Below are 21,453 nucleotides of genomic sequence, written 5' to 3'. Positions count from 1 at the left end.
ATAGGCACGCGTTACACATATCGCACGGTATGCGGTAATGGTCTATATCTGATACATTGACGGATTGCACGCACTATTTTTTAATGATGGAGAACTGGTTCTAACTCTATTATTCGGATCCGTAATACTTCCGTCTGATTTACTGAGAGTTAGTATCAGTCACATTGTCAACAGTCTCCAAGATATGGAACTAAACTCGACTAACTAGCATTTATGGAATTTGCATCCAATCCAAACCCTTTACTCTCAAAAATATTTATTTTAATTACCCGTGAATAAGACCTAGTTTATATGAACAGCATGCATTTCTATTCCACTGTTGGTTTTTCATTAAAAAAATTAAATAAGTGAGAGTAATGTTCATTAATGCAATGAATAATACGCCCTTTAGTCACTCAATCGCGTGCAAAGCAGATATTGTCATCAGGAAATGAAAATTATTTCAAAATTTTACCAAAATTTTAAAATCATTTCAAATTTATTTCCTTTAGTATTCTGTTACAAAATTCAATGTCGTGTCGTTATGTTTATCACCCATAAAATCATACCCACCAAATTACCGATACAGGAAGATCGGCCGATCGTTTACTGGTTGCAGATTGCGATAATTGTCCACCAGTGGCTCACCATTCTCCTTTCGCAACGATCGGAATACGTTCAGCTGGTCCTCGGAAATTGGGAGGTAGTTTCTCTGCACCAACCAATTGACCGATTCATAGCACGGGGGTGTAGTCAAGCTGCCATTGTAGGAAAAGTATGGCCTTCTTCGGGCACCGATCAGCTTCTTGATGTTAAACACCGTTGGATCCGGGAGAGTATAGGTCGTACCGGCCGTCTGCACTTCATTCAAAGCGGGAATCCACCCGTAATCCGGTTCGGTCGTGCTGTTCGACAGGAAGATTCCCAACACAGCAAGGCCGTTTTCCAACGGAGCAGCCGTTTCGAAGGAATCGTACTGCTGATTGAAGAATACCAAGTGCATTTCCATAGAGTATCGTCTTCTTCTTCCGTAAGAATCGATGACGTGTTCGGATCCACGTTCGGAAGTTGCCCCCCAATGGAAATGAAGGCTATCGAATTGGAAGATGTTTCGTAGGGGACCTCCCTGAATGGTGACGTTTGCGTCACCAGGAAACTCGAACCGATAAATGGCTGAAAAAATAATAATGTGTTGGTAAGGTAAATTGGAAATCATGCAAAAGATTCGTATTTGGCTTTAATTAAAAGTTATTATAAAGAGTTAACAGATACAAAGTGCCGAAATTATGTCATACTCAAATTTAAATATTGGAGATTATTTGTCATTTTGCTTCTGGAAAAGTGTGCATTAGGCATCAATGATACCCATACACTTAAAGTTCTCCAGCTTACGTATTTCTATAAATGTTAATAATGGCAATGATCATATACTCGAGTACGTTTTGTTTCATTCAAATAAAACCGAATAAGATTTCGATTTTTAAAGGCTACTTGATTTTTACAGTGGATATTAAATGACCATTAATTTGAGTGGGGAAACATCACTTACGGTTAGTTAGCGAAAGCAATATTGTTATTTATAATCTAGGTCCGCGGTTCTCAACCTTTTCTTGAGAGGTACCCCTTCGCACTTTTGCATTAATTGAGGTACCCTACATTATTATTGAAAGAAGGTTTCCGAGTCTCTTGAAAGGAGGCTTCCGAGCCTCTTGAAAGGAGGCTTCCGAGCCTCTTGAAAGGAGGCTTCCGAGCCTCTTGAAAGGAGGCTTCCGAGCCTCTTGAAAGGAGGCTTCCGAGCCTCTTGAAAGGAGGCTTGTGATCCTCTTGAAAAGAGGCTTCTGAGCCTCTTGAAAGGAGGCTTCTGAGCCTCTTGAAAGGAGGCTTCTGAGGCCTCTTGAAAGGAGGCTTCTGAGCCTCTTGAAAGGAGGCTTCTGAGGCCTCTTGAAAGGAGGCTTCTGAGCCTCTTGAAAGGAGGCTTCTGAGCCTCTTGAAAGGAGGCTGGAGCCTCTTGAAAGGAGGCTCTGAGCCTCTTGAAGGAGGCCTGAGCCTCTTGAAAGGAGGCTTGAGCCTCTTGAAAGGAGGCTTCCTGAGCCTCTTGAAAGGAGGCCTGAGCCTCTTGAAAGGAGGCTGGAGCCTCTTGAAGGAGGCTGAGCCTCTTGAAAGGAGGCTTCTGAGCCTCTTGAAAGGAGGCTTCTGAGCCTCTTGAAAGGAGGCTTCTGAGCCTCTTGAAAGGAGGCTTCCTGAGCCTCTTGAAAGGAGGCCTGAGCCTCTTGAAAGGAGGCCTGAGCCTCTTGAAAGGAGGCTTCTGAGCCTCTTGAAAGGAGGCTTCTGAGCCTCTTGAAAGGAGGCCTGAGCCTCTTGAAAGGAGGCCTGAGCCTCTTGAAAGGAGGCTTCCGAGCCTCTTGAAAGGAGGCTTCTGAGCCTCTTGAAAGGAGGCTTCCTGAGCCTCTTGAAGGAGGCTTCTGAGCCTCTTGAAAGGAGGGCTGGGCCTCTTGAAAGGAGGCTTCTGAGCCTCTTGAAAGGAGGCTTCTGAGCCTCTTGAAAGGAGGCTTGAGCCTCTTGAAAGGAGGCTTGAGCCTCTTGAAAGGAGGCTTCTGAGGCCTCTTGAAAGGAGGCTTCTGAGCCTCTTGAAAGGAGGCTCTGAGGCCTCTTGAAGGAGGCTTCTGAGCCTCTTGAAAGGAGGCCTGAGCCTCTTGAAAGGAGGCTTGAGCCTCTTGAAAGGAGGCTTCTGAGCCTCTTGAAAGGAGGCTTCTGAGCCTCTTGAAAGGAGGCTTCTGAGCCTCTTGAAAGGAGGCTTTGAGCTCTTGAAAGGAGGCTCTGAGCCTCTTGAAAGGAGGCTTCTGAGCCTCTTGAAAGGAGGCTTCCTGAGCCTCTTGAAAGGAGGCTTGAGCTCTTGAAAGGAGGCTTCTGAGCCTCTTGAAAGGAGGCTCTGAGCCTCTTGAAAGGAGGCTTCTGAGCTCTTGAAAGGAGGCTTGAGCTCTTGAAAGGAGGCTTCTGAGCCTCTTGAAAGGAGGCTTCTGAGCCTCTTGAAAGGAGGCTTCTGAGCCTCTTGAAAGGAGGCCTGAGCCTCTTGAAAGGAGGCTTCTGAGCCTCTTGAAGGAGGCTTCTGAGCCTCTTGAAAGGAGGCTTCTGAGCCTCTTGAAAGGAGGCTTCCAGGCCTCTTGAAAGGAGGCTTCTGAGGCCTCTTGAAAGGAGGCTTGAGCCTCTTGAAGGAGGCTTCCGAGCCTCTTGAAAGGAGGCTTCCTGAGCCTCTTGAAAGGAGGCTTCTGAGCCTCTTGAAAGGAGGCCTGAGCCTCTTGAAAGGAGGTTTCGAGCCTCTTGAAAGGAGGCCTCCGAGCCTCTTGAAAGGAGGCTTCCGAGCCTCTTGAAAGGAGGCTTCCGAGCCTCTTGAAAGGAGGCTTCCGAGCCTTTCGAATGTCGATAGTATCACTTGTATCCGGTCTTTTTTAGCTGGCGATGCTCTGCAGCAAATATAGGTCCATTCCACGAGAAAATAGTTCCATTGATTTGTCTGTAGCCAATTATGTGGAAGGAAGGTACTCGAGAGTCGCTACAAAAACAAGAAGCTAATTGTTAAGGCGCATCTAAACGCTATTTTGCCAGAGAAGAGCCTCAAGAACGAGACCTATGGGGGACTCAAACCCACTAATGAGCGACTTTGAGAGAAACCTGCAATGCTTAAGAAGATCGGAGAAAAGCTGTCAGATTAGAGCACTATTCTGTAAGCATATGCGGTATTTCGAAAAATTTCGTTTCAGGACATTCGAAACGAAATTCCGCGGAATTCCGCGGAATTTGAGTATGGCGAAATCTGATATTCTGATTTCGTTTCGTATCGTAAAATTTGAAAAATTTCGACAGAAAAATCATACTTTTAACGAAATTAAACGAAATTTCGCGGAATTTCGAAATGAATTATTCAATAATTCAAGTTGTCAAATCATGAAAAATTTCGGCTGCGCCGCTGAATAAATCATTGAAACTCTACTCAAATTTTTATTCATATAAATTTCTCACTAAATCTCGCTACGTAATACAATTCTGTATCTTCAACTGAAACGCATTCAGGTTTTCACTTGAAAATTTCTTCAATGTTTTGTTGAAAGTGTTCAAGTATAAATCGTAATGCATATCATTGCATTGCGTAATGCATTGATTTATATAATATTGTTCAGTGACGTAAACATAATTTGTATATCTCATCGTGTTGGTAAGCTCTATTTTTATTTAAGTTGACTGAGTTGTGTAAATAAAAAGTAAAAATCTTGGAGGCTGAATTGACGTGAAGCGTTACGGAGCCGAGGTCAAGTTTAATATAACATTTCTGTATTTTTATACATAGTGTTAGTTTTGGGGAAATGTATTGTATTATGAGGCGATTTTTCGATCTGTGCTCTAGTTGTGAAAACTTTTCGGTAAGCAAAATATTCGTCACTGATCTACTGAGTATTGTTTGTTTTCCGTTGTCTTTTGAACGTATTCAATTTGAACAACCATTGTTTGAAAACAGTGAAATGAAGATGGTGATGTTTCAGAAGTTTTCCTGATTAAGTAGATTTTTAGATCTTTGCAGATTCAAGAATGCTCTAGATTTGGGGCATTCTCTGATATCTCATTTATTTCAGATTCTGGAACTGATTAAGATCCTTCCGATTGAGATCATTGGCATGACCTAAACTTTTACCTTCAGATATTTTTGATTCCGTATATCATGCATGCAAAAAAAAGCGTTCATACTCGTGAACTAACGAGTTCACGATGTATTTTAAGTCACGCTTTCGGGACTGAAGCTCTTGAATCCATGACTTAAATCACACTGTATTTATGCTGGTTCGGAGTTCGGGAACCTTTTTTTGCGTGTAGATATCTAGAATTTTCTTACATTTTATAGATCCTGCAGATCCAGATTATTCAAATGCTTCAAAGTTGTATCAATTTTCTGTTACAATCGTGCCGGTGCGGCGCGTTTTCCGTAGGGCAGTTTGTTGTTAGTTTGGACGTGCTGCTGGTTTTAAAAGTTAATATTTAGCAATAAACGTAAATGTCTGCGTTTGAGTGTGTTGGCATAAAAGGCCTATACATTATTCTCAAAGATTTATAACTGTTGATTTCAAGTATTATATTAATTTTTTGTCATTTTTTATCTAACAGTCATATTTTTAAGTGAAATCTTTTGTGTTTGAATCTTTCGCTTCTCTACAATAAATAATGGATACGAAGAAAGATAAACATTGAGTTTTGAAACACATTGTTTGCATGATTACGTACCAAATTAATTTGGTTACACTGGCCACCACCTTGCCAGAGCTACCGATTGAAGGATGTCTCGATTTAATTGTCACATCATGTCCTATCTTTCAGCAAACACGTACCGTTTTGACTCAAATTCCGAACACTCGCTTTTAAATGGCCATTTTGGCTTTATTTATGTAATTTTCTCCATAGGAGCTTGAATTCTTTTATAATCTTGATCCTCAGTACGAAAAAAAAAACGATGGAAACTTTAGTTTTAAGGCGCTAAAACGCCAGTGTTCGGGATTCGAGTTGTTTAGATACTTAAAATTACCTTGATTCTATAACTTCAGTAGACCCTCAAGACCCTCGACTCCAGTAGGCTCAAGTCTCTTTACATTCCATTTCAAATCGCACTGCGAGGCAAGCAGGCTGAACCCGGGACAGTCTCGCATGATCCGGGACGTTTGGCCAATGTAACCTAATGCCTACATGCAGATAACATGATGGTGTTGCTAGAGTAAGCGGCTATTATGTTTAAGTCTCGACTCCCACCACAGCGTACCATAGATTTTTCTAATTGTTCTCACACAAAGTGAGTGAGAGGTGAAGTGATGCAACGAAGAAAGGTTTTCATCTAGCAGTAACGATTCTCGTTTATCACCCAAGTCATAGAGAAAAGGGATGGATGAAAAATGTTCCTCGCCATAATTTAAAAAATGCTCGCCTAATATTCCCAACGGACCTCAAAAAACATTTACTAAAAGTCAAGTTTTCTACTGCAACCAATAGAACTGCTTAGAACTGTTGAAAAGACCATTTTGGAAAGTTTCACAGATTAAATAAATCTTCATGAACTTGGTTGAAAATTTGTCTGGGGACTTTATTCAAAATGTACTACAATGGAGGGATACCATTTTGAATCTGTAATATTTTCCAAAATAGATCCAATCAAACAGATCCAATAAATATGAAATCTGTTCTTTGCAGTTAAAAAATCGGCTCTTTTTATTTTTACTTAGGTCTGTTGGACATATTGAACTATGAATATTTTTTTCTTTGTTTATGGTGAGGGCATACTTTTGAAAATGGGCAACAGGTCCAAAACTGATCTGTTAATTATGTCCGTTTGTAAAATTAAGCTAGATTCTCTCTATGGCATTTTTGTAAGAAAATTTGGCTTTAAAATATTAAACAAAATAAATTTTCTTCGTGGAATTTTTATTCGTTTTTGCATTAGGCCGATACAAATATTAAATTTATTTTATGTCCGACAGCTCTTGGAATGTACGAGGGGGGGTGTCTCTTGATAAAAAAAATAACAAGGAAACAAAAAAAAGTCCAGAATGCAATTATTCCATTGAAAATTTTAAATTTTGATGGGAAATGATAGCAAATAATGTCCAGAGAAAGCAAAGAAGCAAAGAAAGCAAATATACTGGAAATTATTTTTGTAGAAATTTTTGTTTTTCTTTTTAGAAAAATTCTCTAAGTAAACTGTTGAATCCATAACACCAAAGCACTGGTAGAATTAAAAGCTTTTGTTTAAGGCAAGTATGAAACTCAAACCTGTTTAATCAATAGGGGCAATGGTCAGATGTACTTCTGAAATCACATATGTGTTGATTGAACATGGCTGTTTTATGACGTTCTTGCATAGGCTCGGAATTGCAGACTTCCCGGACGACTATAAAATACTTAGGTGACGTCTAAAATACTTAGGTGACGTAGAATCGGTGGAGCACGCCATATCAACATAGCCCACGATCCTAAAATTGTTGGAATGTCATGCTACTTTATAGCGACCTCGGACAAACCCGTAGATGCAATGGACGCTAAACTCACCCATACAAGAAACATGCGCGGATGAGCTGCGGGAGTTTCTGTATAGTCGTAAGGAGATCATTTCGATTCATGGACGGCAATTGTAGCCTGGGCGCTTCCCGACCCCCACACGATCTGAGATGTCTTCTCAGGTTGCAGATTTTCGTTTACCTTACTCCAAGCAAAGGTACGATACACTGAAAATAACCTTGCTTTTCAAGAGTTACAGTTCCAATTGATTTATGAAAAATAATACATTCTTCCAAACAGTCTCAAAATAAATCTCTATTGCTTTGTAAAAATAGCTAATCAGAGTTACATAATACATATGTTATATGGCAAATTGGTTTCCCTCTCAGCCCCATATACATGTGGTATTTATAAACTGGGATCCAATCGTCACACACTCATTCTCGTGTTCTGCGCACTTTTTGGGGGATATAGGGCCAACGTAAAAGATCTCCATCCTTGAATTGGGCCCTGATTCCTATTGGCTTCATTTATTTCTCTGTTAGGGTTTCTTCACCAGGGGATGTGCCCCTGCTGCGATGTCCTGCCAGATTCCAGCGCTTGCTTGCAAATTTCGCCTCCGCTCTTACGTAGTGTATGGGAGGCCTACGTCCATTCACACTGTGGAGTTGCTGTTGATATCGGATTTCGATGGCATCGTCGATGGGACTCAACATTCAGAATCCAGTTGTGAGACCACCAGGTCCGAGTTGTAAAACATTGACATCGGTTGAATCAGTTGAATCAGAAAATCTAAGAGATATCTCCTAATGCCTACCAAGTATTACTGGCGTATAACATTACAGATTCCACGTTAGAGTTGAGTATTCGGGGTTTAGTGCATTGAATAGACTGCCACCCAACGTTGACTGGATTTGGTTTTCGACCTTCTCCACTGTTTTCCCGGCTACCGTGGAGTTGGAGTTGTTCACATCCAATGATTCGGTGTTGTTGATGCTAATGAGGGGAACGTTCAACCAGGTAATTCAGTTTACTCCAGTGCACTGTTGCGTTAGTACTGCAGTATCGTCATCTGGGACGAGGTAGTATGATTGCTCTATGGTGGGCTGCAAGAGCGGTCCATGATTTCGTTAAATTCTATGGGCAATATCAAGAGAGATATAGTACATCCAGCCTTGCCTCACTCTAGCGATTATATTGTGCTACTCTGGATTTTGTCTAGACCTCTCTTGCTTTTAGGGACACCCCTCAGTTTTTCGTGATTCAGACGATCGAAGACTATTTCGTGGTCAATCAGTACCAATGGACTCTTGAAATTCATTCACCTGCTCCAGGATGGTGCAAAGCATGGCAGTATGGTTCTCACATGATCATCCAGGCGGAATCTTGTCTGCTGCCGTCGGAGAATTGAATCTGAATTAGGATAAGTCGTCAAAAGTGGTCTTAGTGATCGAATCAATGTTTCAGCTGATCTGTTGGATCGGTGAGTGACTGACATGTCTTGTCTTGTCTTGTGGCACCCACGGATTTGTCCTTGTTCCAATCAGGCGTCGTGAAATATCGTAGAGGAGGCGATTATCGCTGGTTGTTGCGGCTTTTCTATCATCGTTGACCGGGGAGTCAACCGGCGCCCACTTCTCCCGTATGCAGCCAACAGTGTTTGACTTACTTATCTAGAGCCGCTTTTAGTTGTCAGGACTAGTATTTGGCTTCTCTGGAAAAGGATCAGTTGAAAATAGAGACGGTGCCTTCTTGAGTTCGTAATAAACGCAGCGGTGACATCGCGTTTGAGAATATCATCTTATAATTGGCAAGATATGACCACGCATTTTTCACGGGAGAATTCACTCCGGTGTCGATTCACCATAGACCGACTAGAAGAACCAGCTGTGAAGAGATCGTTCGTTGGAGAATAAAGAACTCAGTTAGTGGATGTTCTGGAAGATGGCCGCGTAAAATAGAAGTGGGCGGCGAAGAATGCTTTTATCGAATCCGGTGGGATCAACTTGGATGAGTTGCGCACTCAGCGAATAGAATGGATGTAGCCCGACTGGAGATTGAGAAGCGTATAGAATCAAAGGCTGAGGAACGGGAAGAATCAGAGGAGTGAAGTACGAGTTCCGTCTAGGGTATGTATCTCTGTAAGTGGGAGTCGGACGTTGCTGCAGATAGGACAAGCTAGCGTGGGTGAACATCCTGGCCGATGAAGTAAAGATGGCTGCAACAACCGAAGATTATCGCCTCAATAAACTCAATGGCTTGGAAAGCTGAAATGTTGGTTCGATCACTTCGGACAGCTTCTTCAAGTCTCACCCAGCGTTCTTCAAAAAGCAGCCATCCAAAGCAAGAAATCTAACGGCGCTAAATCTAAAAGCGATTGGAAGTTGGTGGAGGAGACCCTATACTGTTTTTGATGTCTGTCTGAATCATAAAAATCTGTTTGGCGCCCAGGGATGCAAGGGGTTTTCAAATAGGGTCAGAGCTTTGTCTGACCTCATCTGGGTAGTCGCTAATGTGAGGCAAGGATGCATTTCATCTGCACTGTTACTTCTCAGCGTAATCGAAAAGATCTTGGTGGGTGCGATTGACCGTGTACCATACCTTGAGCTGCTTTGGCAGATTATTGTTGTGGAATATCTAGACGACTCTGATTTGGCTAATGAACACGAAACGCCATATTAGTACTGCGATGGTCGTTTGTGTGTGCTTAATGAGCTGACCGTATGCTTCTTCGCGGCGGGACCACCTTCAACGCCCGCAGGACCAGGTGGTTGAGTGTCAACGGGAAAAGCTCCTCAAACTTTGCAGTAGCCGAACAATCGGAGGACTTCAATATCTTGACAGTCTATCATCAGATTGCGAAGTTGCGATTAACATAGAACCAAGAGTCATGAAGTCTGTGGCTACCTTCGCGAGTTTTCGAAATATTTGGATACCCAACCGGATTGATCCACGCACCAACATTCGAATGTACTACTTTATCGTGAAACGTATTGTGTTTAGGCAAAAATAACGCCGATGATGTCTAAAATTTATAATGCAAACGGCCCTACAGCTGGATGTCGTATGCCGCGCACCATAAAAGACATCAAATACCGATAACAATAGATGTTCGAAAACGTGGATGGAAATGGGTCGGCCATATATTGTAAGGGAGCTTATACGGAATCTGTAAGGATAGGATATAGAATATCTATGTCGATAGAGATAAATGCACGTATTTTCATTTAAAATACATAAATATATTATATTTCGTATCAAGATAAAAACAGTATTGCATAAAGTTCAAAATATAAAAAAAGTATAAAAACCCAAAACAAAATTTTTTTTTTCGTTCCCTCAATATTTTGGGAAATTTAAAGGGGGGGGGGGGGGGGGACATAAAATAAATTAAATATTTGTATCGGCCTTATGTACATATATTATACAAAAATTAGAAAATAAAAATTCCGCGAAAAAAAATTAAATTTCGTTTCGTTTCGTAAAATTTTGAATTAAATGGACCTCGATTTCGTTTCGCTTCGAAGACTCGGAAGTAAGCCTCAATTCCGTTTCGAAACAATTGTAGCATTTCTAATTTCATTTTGTTTCGTTTCGTTTCGTCAGGAAAAAATATGTTATCGCATACCCTTACTATTCTGACTTACATGGTACGTACCAGATTTATTTTGGCAGCTTTACAGCAGTAGGAAACCCACCACAACAGCAAGAAAATAGCGAAGTATAGAGACATGATGGGCTTCATCGATGGAGCTCCGATCGAAACGTCTTGGAATCTACCATACAACTATTAAATCAACTACGAAATGGTTTGGATGCGATATTCCGTGTTCCAGTGTGTCGGATTTTTATAACCAGCCCCCAAACCAACCAACCAGCCACTAACTCTATTATATATATTTATACAAAACATAGTTTTATTCACAACATTGGTTAATATTCCAGTCGGCTAAGGAATATCCGTGCTTGCACGAGCACAACTGGATTCAAGCTAGACGAAATGCCAATATATTGGTCGATTAAACGTATTGGATCATCTGGTTATTGCCGTTACTGATTTAAAAATGCAGTGTTGCCTATAGCTAAACGTGTCACTTGTTACTGCAAGTATTGGCTGCCCTAAAAAAAGAAGAAAAAAAGTATTGGCTGCCCCATAGAGCAGCACGCGCCCTTTTTGAATGTGCCTGAAGAACAGCCCTGCTCGCTGCTCTTCGGGCAATGTGTTGGAGTGACATGGCTACCGCTTGTCACATTCGTGAGTAGATGAAAACAAGTGCTAAATCGTACCTACACAACAGTGATAGTCGTTTTCTCCTATTTGAGCCTAGAAATCTAATTAATATTCAAGTAAATTTAATTATAACAGGTAATTTGAACTCGTCAAAAATGTGTACCTAAAACTATCTGAATTTCTTATAATTAGTGCCTAAACACGTGCAAAGTTGCACATTCGTATAATGATCAGATGGTCCAATGTGACAAATGTGACAGATGGATCCACTTTGAGTGCGTCGGGGTGACTGAGGAAATTGCGAACGAAAGCTGGAGATGTCCCAAATGTGCAAATACAACCGGGGTCCAGCAAACAACGACTTCTGTCCTAAATCCCCCGCCCTCTGGATCGAATTATCGTGGAGCACGACAGGAGCTAACTGCAGTTGAAAAACACCTCATCTCTAAAGCATCACTCGGAGTTTGTTCGCGGTAACACGCGCTTAGAACCGGTAGAAGGGAAGTTCACCTTAAACCGTGGAGTCTCCAATCAAGATAAGAAAACATCATCGATTTCTTCATCTTCATCTGGCCTTTCCCCCTTAAAACTGCAGTTGAAAAGACTAGAGGAAGAACAGCAGTTCGAGGAACATGAAGCTTCAAAGCACCGTGCCTACTGGGAGAAAAAGTATGAACTACTATAGCAGTTCCACAATCGGTTCACAAGCGGTTCCCATAACCGAGTCAGGCAATGGGCTCAAGACAGAGGCATTCAACGAAGAACTATTCGGCACAGGTTCAAATCGGTTCTACTTCGCCGGCAAGATATTCTCTTTCAACCCATCAGATGAATGAGGAGTCAGTAAAACATCACGAGCACTCCGTTCACTCAGCCAGAAGTGGTGTGGCTCTGGCACCGAGTACACAACAGCAGCAAAGAATTTTTTTTAGAAAGCCAAGCTTTCGCTCAGAACGACAAGAAGATGATTTTCAGCCGTGTTCGTATTCTCGGCAGCAGTTGGCTGCTCGCCAAGGTGTTCCCAAAGATTCGCCTAAATTCTCCGGCAAGTTTGAAGAGTGGTGCCCATATTCAACAGTACCACAAACATGTGTGGTTTCACCAACGAAGAAAACATTATCAGGCTTCAAAAATCATTGGAAGGAAAGGCGTACGACACGGCGCGAAATTTATTGATGCATCCGTCAAACGTGCCTGCAGTCATTCGTACTCTAAAGATGAGATTCGGGCAACCAGAAGCCGTGGCTCATTCCTTAATCCAGAAGGTAAACGCCCTGTCAGCGATACTAGAAAACAAGCTAGAAACGTTGGTGGAGTTCGCAGTCAACGTGCAAAACTTCTGCACAACAGTGGATGCGTATGAGTTGGACGACTATATGTACAATGTCTCCCTTCTGCATCAGTTGGTACACAAGCTTCCGTTATCGCTCAAGCTAGACTGGGCACGACATCGGCAGACACTTCAGAGGGTAAACCTGGCGACCTTTGGCAATTGGGTGTATTCGTTAGCTGAAGCAGCTAGCACTGTTGTGTTCCCGATTGACTTCAACGAAATGAAACCAACGCATAGTGAAGTGAGGGGCCACAGGAAATCCAATGTGTATCTAAACGCCCATTAAGAGACGTTTTCCAAGTCCAATGCCCACCATCTGAAATCTTTCGTTCTCACTTTTCCGTTCCAAAGAGGGTAATAATATTTCAGTATCTAAACATCCGGAGCATGTTTCTGAAGGTTGCATAATATGTAAGGGTCGATGCAAAGTTGCGTCAAAGTGCAAAAAGTTTCTGGAACTTTCTCGAGAGACGAGATCGGCCATCGCACTGTGGTCGGATATCATGAAATCATGGCATTAATTAATAACTCCTCAGAGTTCAGTTCAATCAAAGTTAATCTCCTATATTCCGGGGATTAAACCACCCAACTTGGACATTAATTTACAATGTTATGAAAACTCATATGTGAATATCTACATTATGTGGAAGATTGTGATTTGACCCACGACCCTGAGTTGCGTGCTCTTGCCTATGCAATGCGGTCGGGTCTGAGCTTGACGACCGACTGGCAAATAGCTCACACAACCTCACTTGATCAGTCAGTACAGTTGCTGATGAAGAATGTGTGTAGCCGCCAGACATTCTAAATACTCACGCTCCTCCAATGTGAACGTGTACTATAAGCATGTGGAACTCTCCCGCAAGGGTGGCGCTCCAGCTAACTTTTTATATCTTTATCTTTATCTTTATTGTTGTTGCATCAACAGGCTTCATTTTGCCCCAATGATGTAGAGCATTTGGAGAAAAAAGTGAACATTAAAAGATGGTGTCAAGTGATAACATAAAATAGGTATAAAACATTTAAACAAGCATAGTCATTGTCTTCGTCTGTTTATGTCTGCGAAGAACGATGAAAATCTTCGGCGTAACATGTTCCGTGTGGCGTGGAAATCGAAGAGTGATGCGACTCTGTTGAAGACACGCTGTAGGCCATAAATAGCTCCATGCCATCATTTGTACGACGAAAGGGCAGCCTCAACATATGGCTGTTACGGAGCATGCGTGGCTGGAAGTTCAGGTCTATTTGTTCCAACATAGCTCCACAGTCGATTCGTCCCTATAGGGTATCGGCGATCATAATAGCTTTGTCGACTCCAAGCTCTAAGTTGATCAACTGACATCGGCTTTCGTGACTCGGTAGGCGAAACGGATCCAGCCAAGGTTCCCTACGAAGCGCGAATCGAAGGAAACGGTGTTGAACAGATTCGATTCTCACAGCACCGTTGTTGTAAGACGGACTCCAGACAACAGAACAGTACTCTAGAGTCGAGCGCACCAGGTAGCAACAGAGAGCTTTTAAACAGTGTCAGTGAAATTCTTCGCAACTCTGAAGATGAATCCCATAGTTCTGCATGCTTTGTCGGCGAAGAATGAGATGTGTTGCTTGAATACTAGTTGCGAGTCTAGGATCACGCCGAGGTCCTTCACATGACTCGCTCGCTCTATTTCTGTACCAAGAAGGCTGTAGTTGCAAACGATGGGCTGTTTTTTTTCGTGAAAACGTTATGACAGAACACTTGGCCGGGTTTACCACCATTCGGTTTAGAGAGCACCAATCCACGAAGCAATCTAGTTGACGTTGTAAGAGCTGACAATCGGCGATACTATGTATTTCCAAAAAGATTTTAAGGTCATCTGCGTTACTTTGAGAGGTGCATTCCCCAATAGCTACGGTCAGATAGCGGCCAGAAAGATATGAATGAAACCAGTTCAGCAGACCGCCGCTGACTCCGAATCGGTCAAGTTTTGCAATGGCCAATGAGTGATTAATCTTATCGAAAGCTGCAGAGAGGTCAGTATAAATAACATCCGTTTGACCCAGTTATGTTAGAATGTTTGTGACGTAGAACGTGAGACACAGTAAATTGGTGGAAGTTGAGCGACCGACAGTAAATCCATGCTGATCATCACAAAACAGTGGCTTACAGTGTGAAAGCAGTGGTTCCATAATGACGAGTTCGAACCGCTACGAGACGGCACACAATGACGTAATCTCGCTTAACTTTTCAAAAGGTCCTAAGTAACATTTTTTTTCATGAATTAATATGAATAGCGCAATCAACACACCAATGTGAAAGCTTTTGAAAAGTTATGCGAGTAATCCCTCGATAGTTGTTCCTCGCGTTTGTCTCCCTTTTTGTGGACTGGAAACATTAGTGCAAACTTCCAGCAGGAGGGGAAAATACCATTGATGATCGAAGACCTGAACAAGAAAAGAAGTGGAACGAGCAAACTCTCGATATGCCTTTTGACGAAGACGGCCGGCCGGTCGGTATGAGCATGATAGGATGATGATTTCTTCTGCAAAGTTTAAGAATTTTGTCTTTTAGCAACTCTTGTGAAGGAACCATCTTTGAAAAGGCTTTTGATTCTGAGATACAATTCCTTTTTTGTAAAAAATGTGCTTTTATTCCCAAAATTTGATTATTTTTAGCTTAATTTTGTATCTATGTGCAATATTATTTTCGCATAATCTTTCTGTATCCCGGAGAGTAATATATGGTAGGGTCTGACCCGATTTAACCAACGAAAAACCTAAAAAAGCCTTAATTATAGTAATATATTTAAATATATAGAAAAATCGGTTTATTTTCCCAATCTCTCCACATCCAACCGAGATTTTATCTCGAATAGAATCTTTGTATTATAAAGAATGTAAAGGAGGTGGTTGCAGAATTTTGCCGTAGCTTTGTTACGACCTACTTTTTATTTGTTCAATGGAGTAATTTTACGCTATATTTAACATACGTCACGAATTCCTTGGAATGTAAATTAGCATTTATAGTGCGATGCAATAGAAATTTTATGTTGATATTATATTTTCTTAAATAATAGTTGAAATATTTATTTAACGTTGGTATAGGAACTGATTTTGATGAATATAATATAAACACAAAATGTTTTGTATATTAATCATCAAAGAACGTAATCATCTTTTTTCAGAACTAGGAGCTGTTTCACAGTTTCCGGTGATGCTTCATGAGAGCCCATTTTCAACGATTTAGTGCTTGAAGACGAAAATAGAATATCGCCAAATATACTGGCCCAGGTGGTAGGTATTTCTGACGAATCTTCTCGAGATAGACATAGATTTACGGACAACGTTAAATAATTAACGTTTTTATATGAACTACTCAGATTTTGTTCAGAATATGGATAAAATGTGCGGTTAGCGACGTCAATCGTCTAGAAGCAAGGGCTATGGAGCGTAGGTTCGATTCCCGTCCAGTAAGGAGAAAACTTTTCGAGAACGAAAAATTCTCCACCGGTCCACTGGGTGTTATGTATCCTGTCCGTGATCTAGGTGTTAAGTGTTCAGTCTGTACGACCTCTGGTCGAAGACGGTGTTCCTGTATTTTTAATAAAAATAAACCCTTCTTGTTTCGAAGTACGTCAAGAGTGTACGAACTTCAACTTCAAGGGAACTAAATCTGTAGCGCCATTAAATGAGTGAAAAAGTAGCAAAAAATCCATAACTAGCCCATCTATTGCGAAAGAGAGCGTGAACAAAGAAAGCCTCTTTTTTGCACATACGACCTATTCTCAAAGCAATCTAGATTTAGTGATTTCTCAACTAAATTCCAGACCAATAAATTTTAAAATAATACTGCAACATAACTAAAACGAAGCTTGGACACGGCCCAGAAAGTGTATGTGCTCATTATAATATGAATTTTACGGCCTACTTTGATTGAATAAGTGACAGGTTTCCATCAAACACATGCGAAACTCAATAAATGTTAAGACACTGTGGAAGATTTACGGCAAGTTTCTGCAACCGAATTCGCATCCGTAACATTCTTTATAATTCAAAAATTCTATCGTTGCGTTGCGTTGCGTGGTAACGGAGTATTTCGTAGATTGCATACTGATAGCTGTCATGTATATTCTTTAACTTTCTTACCCCAATTGCTTATGGATTACTATTTGGGATATAATAGCAACCCAATTGGAGGTCCAAAATGATAAAGCATGAAAGCTACCATTGTCGGCCATGCCCATCTTCTCCGTTACTAGAGAAAGGAAGGAAATGATGATATGACATCTACTTAACGAGAGGCCAGCGACTCACTGACGCCCTCATAGATGTCAAGGAGTTGGATGGTTGGTAGGGAATATAGTTTAGGAATTTCATCATAAGCAAATTATATAAGTTTGTACAGACGTTGGGAGTGACAATGCTAAGAAATTTACGTCCCTCCGTTCTCCATAGTGTTGCTTCTTCTTGGGGTGGGTAGACTTGACCTGGCTAATTAGCCTAGGTTTAAGCGCCAATACTCGCTCTCTGAAACGAGAAAGAAAAAAAATTGCCCCATCCACCTCCCAATACATGTCAATAATCACTTCCCTTATTGGTTACAGAAGAAACTTCGGCAAAGATAAAAATCATAATTTTTGTCAACAAAAAATACAGATTCGAATTTTAACATGATTTTTTGAGCTGTACCACCAACAGGCGGTAGCGATGATCTTTTCCTAATGAATATGCATAAGTATTCTACGAGATGGACAAACACATGCTTCCCATAAACAATTGCCAAATAATGTAGAAATTATCTTATATGCAACTTGTAGCTGCTATAAAAACCCTAATTTTAGTAACAAATTGATTGCTATGGAAAAGTATCTCATTCTTTCGGATCGTACATTTAAGGAGGAAAGAAAATCGGCAAACAGCCACTGAGAGTATTAAGGCTCCCCCAGACCTAAGCGATTTCATCGCCGCGATGGCGACAACTAGTCGCCGCGATTCTATCGTTGGGTCGCTGCAGGCAATGTTCTATTTACACTTCCATACTAACGACGACAGAATCGCTGTCGCCAAGCGATAGAATCGCGTCGCGACTGTCGCATCGCGTGTGTTTGGGGGAACCTTTAGGGCTTTCGCTGAGAGTTGCACTAATACTTCTGCAGAGGATAAAAGAGACAAACGACATACAATCGGTTGTGATTAGATCGGCAAGCTCTTTCCTTCGTTAAAAATGTCTTGCATCTCAAATACTATCTTGTCGCTGACAAGAACTAAGCCAAAATTAGCATGGGCCTTTCCCCCAGAACGTAGATAAAGTTTCAGATATGATATAACACATAAGTGTAAGAACAATATGAATCAGATAGATCTCACCAAATTAGAACCGTAGAATCGATGTTACTCCTTGGCGCATTCAAAGAAGCCACCTGATTTGAAACAGGTTTGTATGGAAACATTATGGCACACAAAAAAGAATTTCATTTCACTCTTGGTGGGATGATTGTTCGATACTAGGAAAGATATTTTAGTTACCACATAAAGATTGTCGCTTCGGTTCCCTTTGTTCTGCTGTCCGAAACATATGTGGTACCTAACTGTCAAATCGTATATATTTTTCCTTCATTGACATTTAGATCCGGCAAAAGATGTTCCGGACAGGGACGACAGCGACAATCTTTATCTAGTAACTAAAATATCTTTTGATACTAGCGTCGTTTCTTTCACCAGAAAACGATTCTGATTCCAGAGTGTCATAAACCTTACCGACCGTACAAAAATTTTAGAGGTACACAGCAAACAGGACTAGGTTTTCAAATAATCAAGAATTAGCCCTTATTTCGAACATGACCTGCTCTGCGTCATCAATATGACCAGAATCACATCACTTCATTTCACATCACTAAATGGTGGCTTAGCACCAGCCAAATTCACGAAGTTTTCAGCCGAAACGGATAGAAAAAAACTGTTATGATGAAACACACTTCCGTCCGCGCGCAAAGCTTACTTCGATCCTTCTCTTTATAATTCAAAAATTCTATCCAAGATAAAATCTAAGTGGGAAGTGGAGGGAGTAGGAAAATAATTCATATTTTTGAATATTTTCCAATAATGAATATTTTCCAATAATAAATAAGGCATTCTCCAATTTATTTCCTGGCCAAATCAGCCCAGACACTACTAGATATTGCTCTTCAGAAAAAGTATGCGGAAATAAATATTGCACATAGATACAAAGTTAAGCTAAAAATAATCAAATTTTGGATATATTTTACGTAAAATGCATTGTGTATCAGAATTAAAAGCCTTTTTAAAGATTGTTCCTTTACAAGAGTTGATCATAATACTGAATTCTTGAACTTCGCTGAAGACACCATTATCCTCTCATATAAAAAGTTAGCTGAAGCGGGAGAGTTCCGAAGTATATTTTCATAACCATATGAAGCCTATATATCATGCAGCAACTTTGTGAAGACATCCAACTTCTACGAGGCAACCCTAAGGAGCTATTTATTTATGCCAGGACTTCATGATAACCGACCACAGTGAACCGTGAATATTACTTTATTTTCAATTTTAATCCCGTTTCTTTTTTACTTTCCTTACGTCAAAGAAATAATGACGCGGGCACTTAATCCGAAATTCAAATAAACAATCGCTCACTTTGAGCGATTAATTGTTTATTCTCGTGAAAAATGATCAATTGAACAAATTGAGGAAATGCTAATACTGTTGTGTAGAAGTTGCATAGATCACATCACATGGTGAATCCCAATCTATGTTACTGATTACCCCACCCAACTTCCTGGTAATTGTGGAGATGCAGAGGTATTTTCAGTCTCTAGTAGCAAAAATCATCACACACTAACATTCCCTCACTTTCCTAACTGAATGTAAGAGCTTGGCCGGCGCCGTTATTAATTAACATTTGCGAGCTGCTGAAACGAGCACTTCGAGAATAGATATTCAGAAATCCAGTTGATTCAAAAGTATAAGATTGCTAATGTCGTTCCTGTTCACGTGACTAACATCTAGGTTACTTCGACCTGGCAGCCAAAGTACCAGTACTACAAGTGTCAAACCGATGTTGGTGATGAAACCAAACATGCACTACAACGTGATGCATTTTTTAACTTTATTGAAGTGTTTTTCAATCTATAGTGTTGGAAATTGTGACTGGTTCGATTTACCACATATTGATAGCAGCGTATTAGTTACGACAGCTTCAATGCTATAAATATATTTTCCATTAATTCATACAATATATGCATTATTTTACCAATATTTCTTACATGCAAGTTTGAAATCGACGTCAAAGACACATAACGAATCCTTTCCAACTGATTGTAAATTACTTCTACCTTTGTTGATTCTTCCTCATAACAGTGTCGCCAGTTTCACCATGATTCTCGTTAAACCTTCGTAACATCCTCCCACCCGTGAAACTAGTGACATTAGAGATTGTAGCCCTATCTACCAAAAATTTACTTTTCTACATACTACGTAGTGCTACTGCTAGACTAACAAAGTCAATAATGTGCTGGTTTGAACACGACCACCGGGATCGAAAGTATTTCGATAGATGTGATTTGGAACAAAAATAACGCTGAGATGTGGAGCAGGGAATGCCAGGGCAAGAATAATAATAATGATGTTGAGAGGAGTTTAATAACTTGATTGAAGTTGCACTACATATTGACTTTATAATTTATTAATAGACAATAAATTCCAGTTTTGAAGCTGTTTGTAATGGAAGACTGCTCTAAAAAAATGCAATTTATTATCTATTAATAAATTATAAAGTCAATATACATGTGCATGATTTACAATCTAGTTTTACTTCAATTCACTAATCCCAGGCTCTATCGCCACTCTAAATCACTAATCTGATATTATTGAACCACCAGTGTTGCCAGTTTCACTCAAGTTATTAAACTCCTCTCAACATATAGATTAAGTTCAACACCGCCAACATGATGCATAAATTATGGCCAATTGAAGCTTGTTGAAGCATAATTTGGCAAAATAATTTAAATGACTACAGCGCCACTAGCGTTCTAGTACTTATGCTTCTACTGTAAATCCCAAGCACTATTCACTTGGATCGAAGTGCAATTCGCACCAGTTCTGATCAATCACGGAGTAGCAACCATTGATATATACAGTCAGTCCAAGCTAAGTTAAGCAAAAGTGTAAAATTGCTTTATGTCGGTCCTATTCTCGTGACCAACATTTAGGTGATCAAAGTTTAAAAAACATACGATTAGATTGCTGTCAGTCGTTCTTAAATAATTTTACCATTGAAAGCATCAAAGTATGCTCTGGATCAATCTTCGAAATGGTAGATTTTTATGATTATTTTCAATGTCTGAATTGCAAACTTACCTAATTTTCCATCGTTTGTGACCGTGACCTGTCTGGGATCCATCTGATAGTTGGTCAACTCTAACGGTTGCGACTCGTAACCAGGACGAGCGGTAAAAGCCGAAAGCGGGATTGGGCTCTGCATGGTTCCTCTGCACTCTGGATAATCGTTACCCTGCCTTGACTCGCCTGCTGGTCCGAAGGCTGTGAAATATGTACGATCACGTGACGTATGAAGACTTCCGATCTCTGATGTTGAAATTCAATATTACTTACGCTGACCACCGATAACCAAATGGGCTGACAGGCCCAGCAGCACCAAAAGGATCGTACACATTTTCATTGTGAACTTTGTTACACTTCTAATGCAATGGTTCAAATCGTCGAAAAGCATCGGTATTTATTAAACAGTTATTCGCCCCCGACAATGCTCAAAAAGATAAGGAAAAATTGAATTTTCATAGAACCTGCTGCCACATGGTATCGCCATTTTTTTTTATTACACTGTTGCTACTGCTGCTAATGAAAAACTCTGCCCGAGGGTATCTCG

At 40.6% G+C, this 21,453-nt stretch overlaps 1 protein-coding gene across 1 annotated transcript; it reads right to left on the bottom strand.

The window, feature by feature from the left end:
• Window positions 1-478: 478 nt before the first annotated feature.
• Window positions 479-21,299, bottom strand: LOC134204452 (carbonic anhydrase 2-like). Its single transcript, XM_062679277.1, has 3 exons — window positions 21,180-21,299; window positions 20,925-21,107; window positions 479-1,152 (listed from the first exon to the last, which is right to left on the bottom strand). Exons 1-3 carry the CDS (start codon window positions 21,295-21,297, stop codon window positions 557-559), a joined length of 897 nt encoding a protein of 298 aa, XP_062535261.1. The 5' UTR covers window positions 21,298-21,299; the 3' UTR covers window positions 479-556.
• Window positions 21,300-21,453: the final 154 nt, after the last annotated feature.

This window comes from Armigeres subalbatus, unplaced genomic scaffold (genome assembly GCF_024139115.2).
Source record: "Armigeres subalbatus isolate Guangzhou_Male unplaced genomic scaffold, GZ_Asu_2 Contig592, whole genome shotgun sequence".
NCBI classification, from domain to species: domain Eukaryota; kingdom Metazoa; phylum Arthropoda; class Insecta; order Diptera; family Culicidae; genus Armigeres; species Armigeres subalbatus.
The sequence above is the reverse complement of the archived record's forward strand: the minus strand, read 5'-3'. Positions and strand labels throughout refer to the sequence as shown.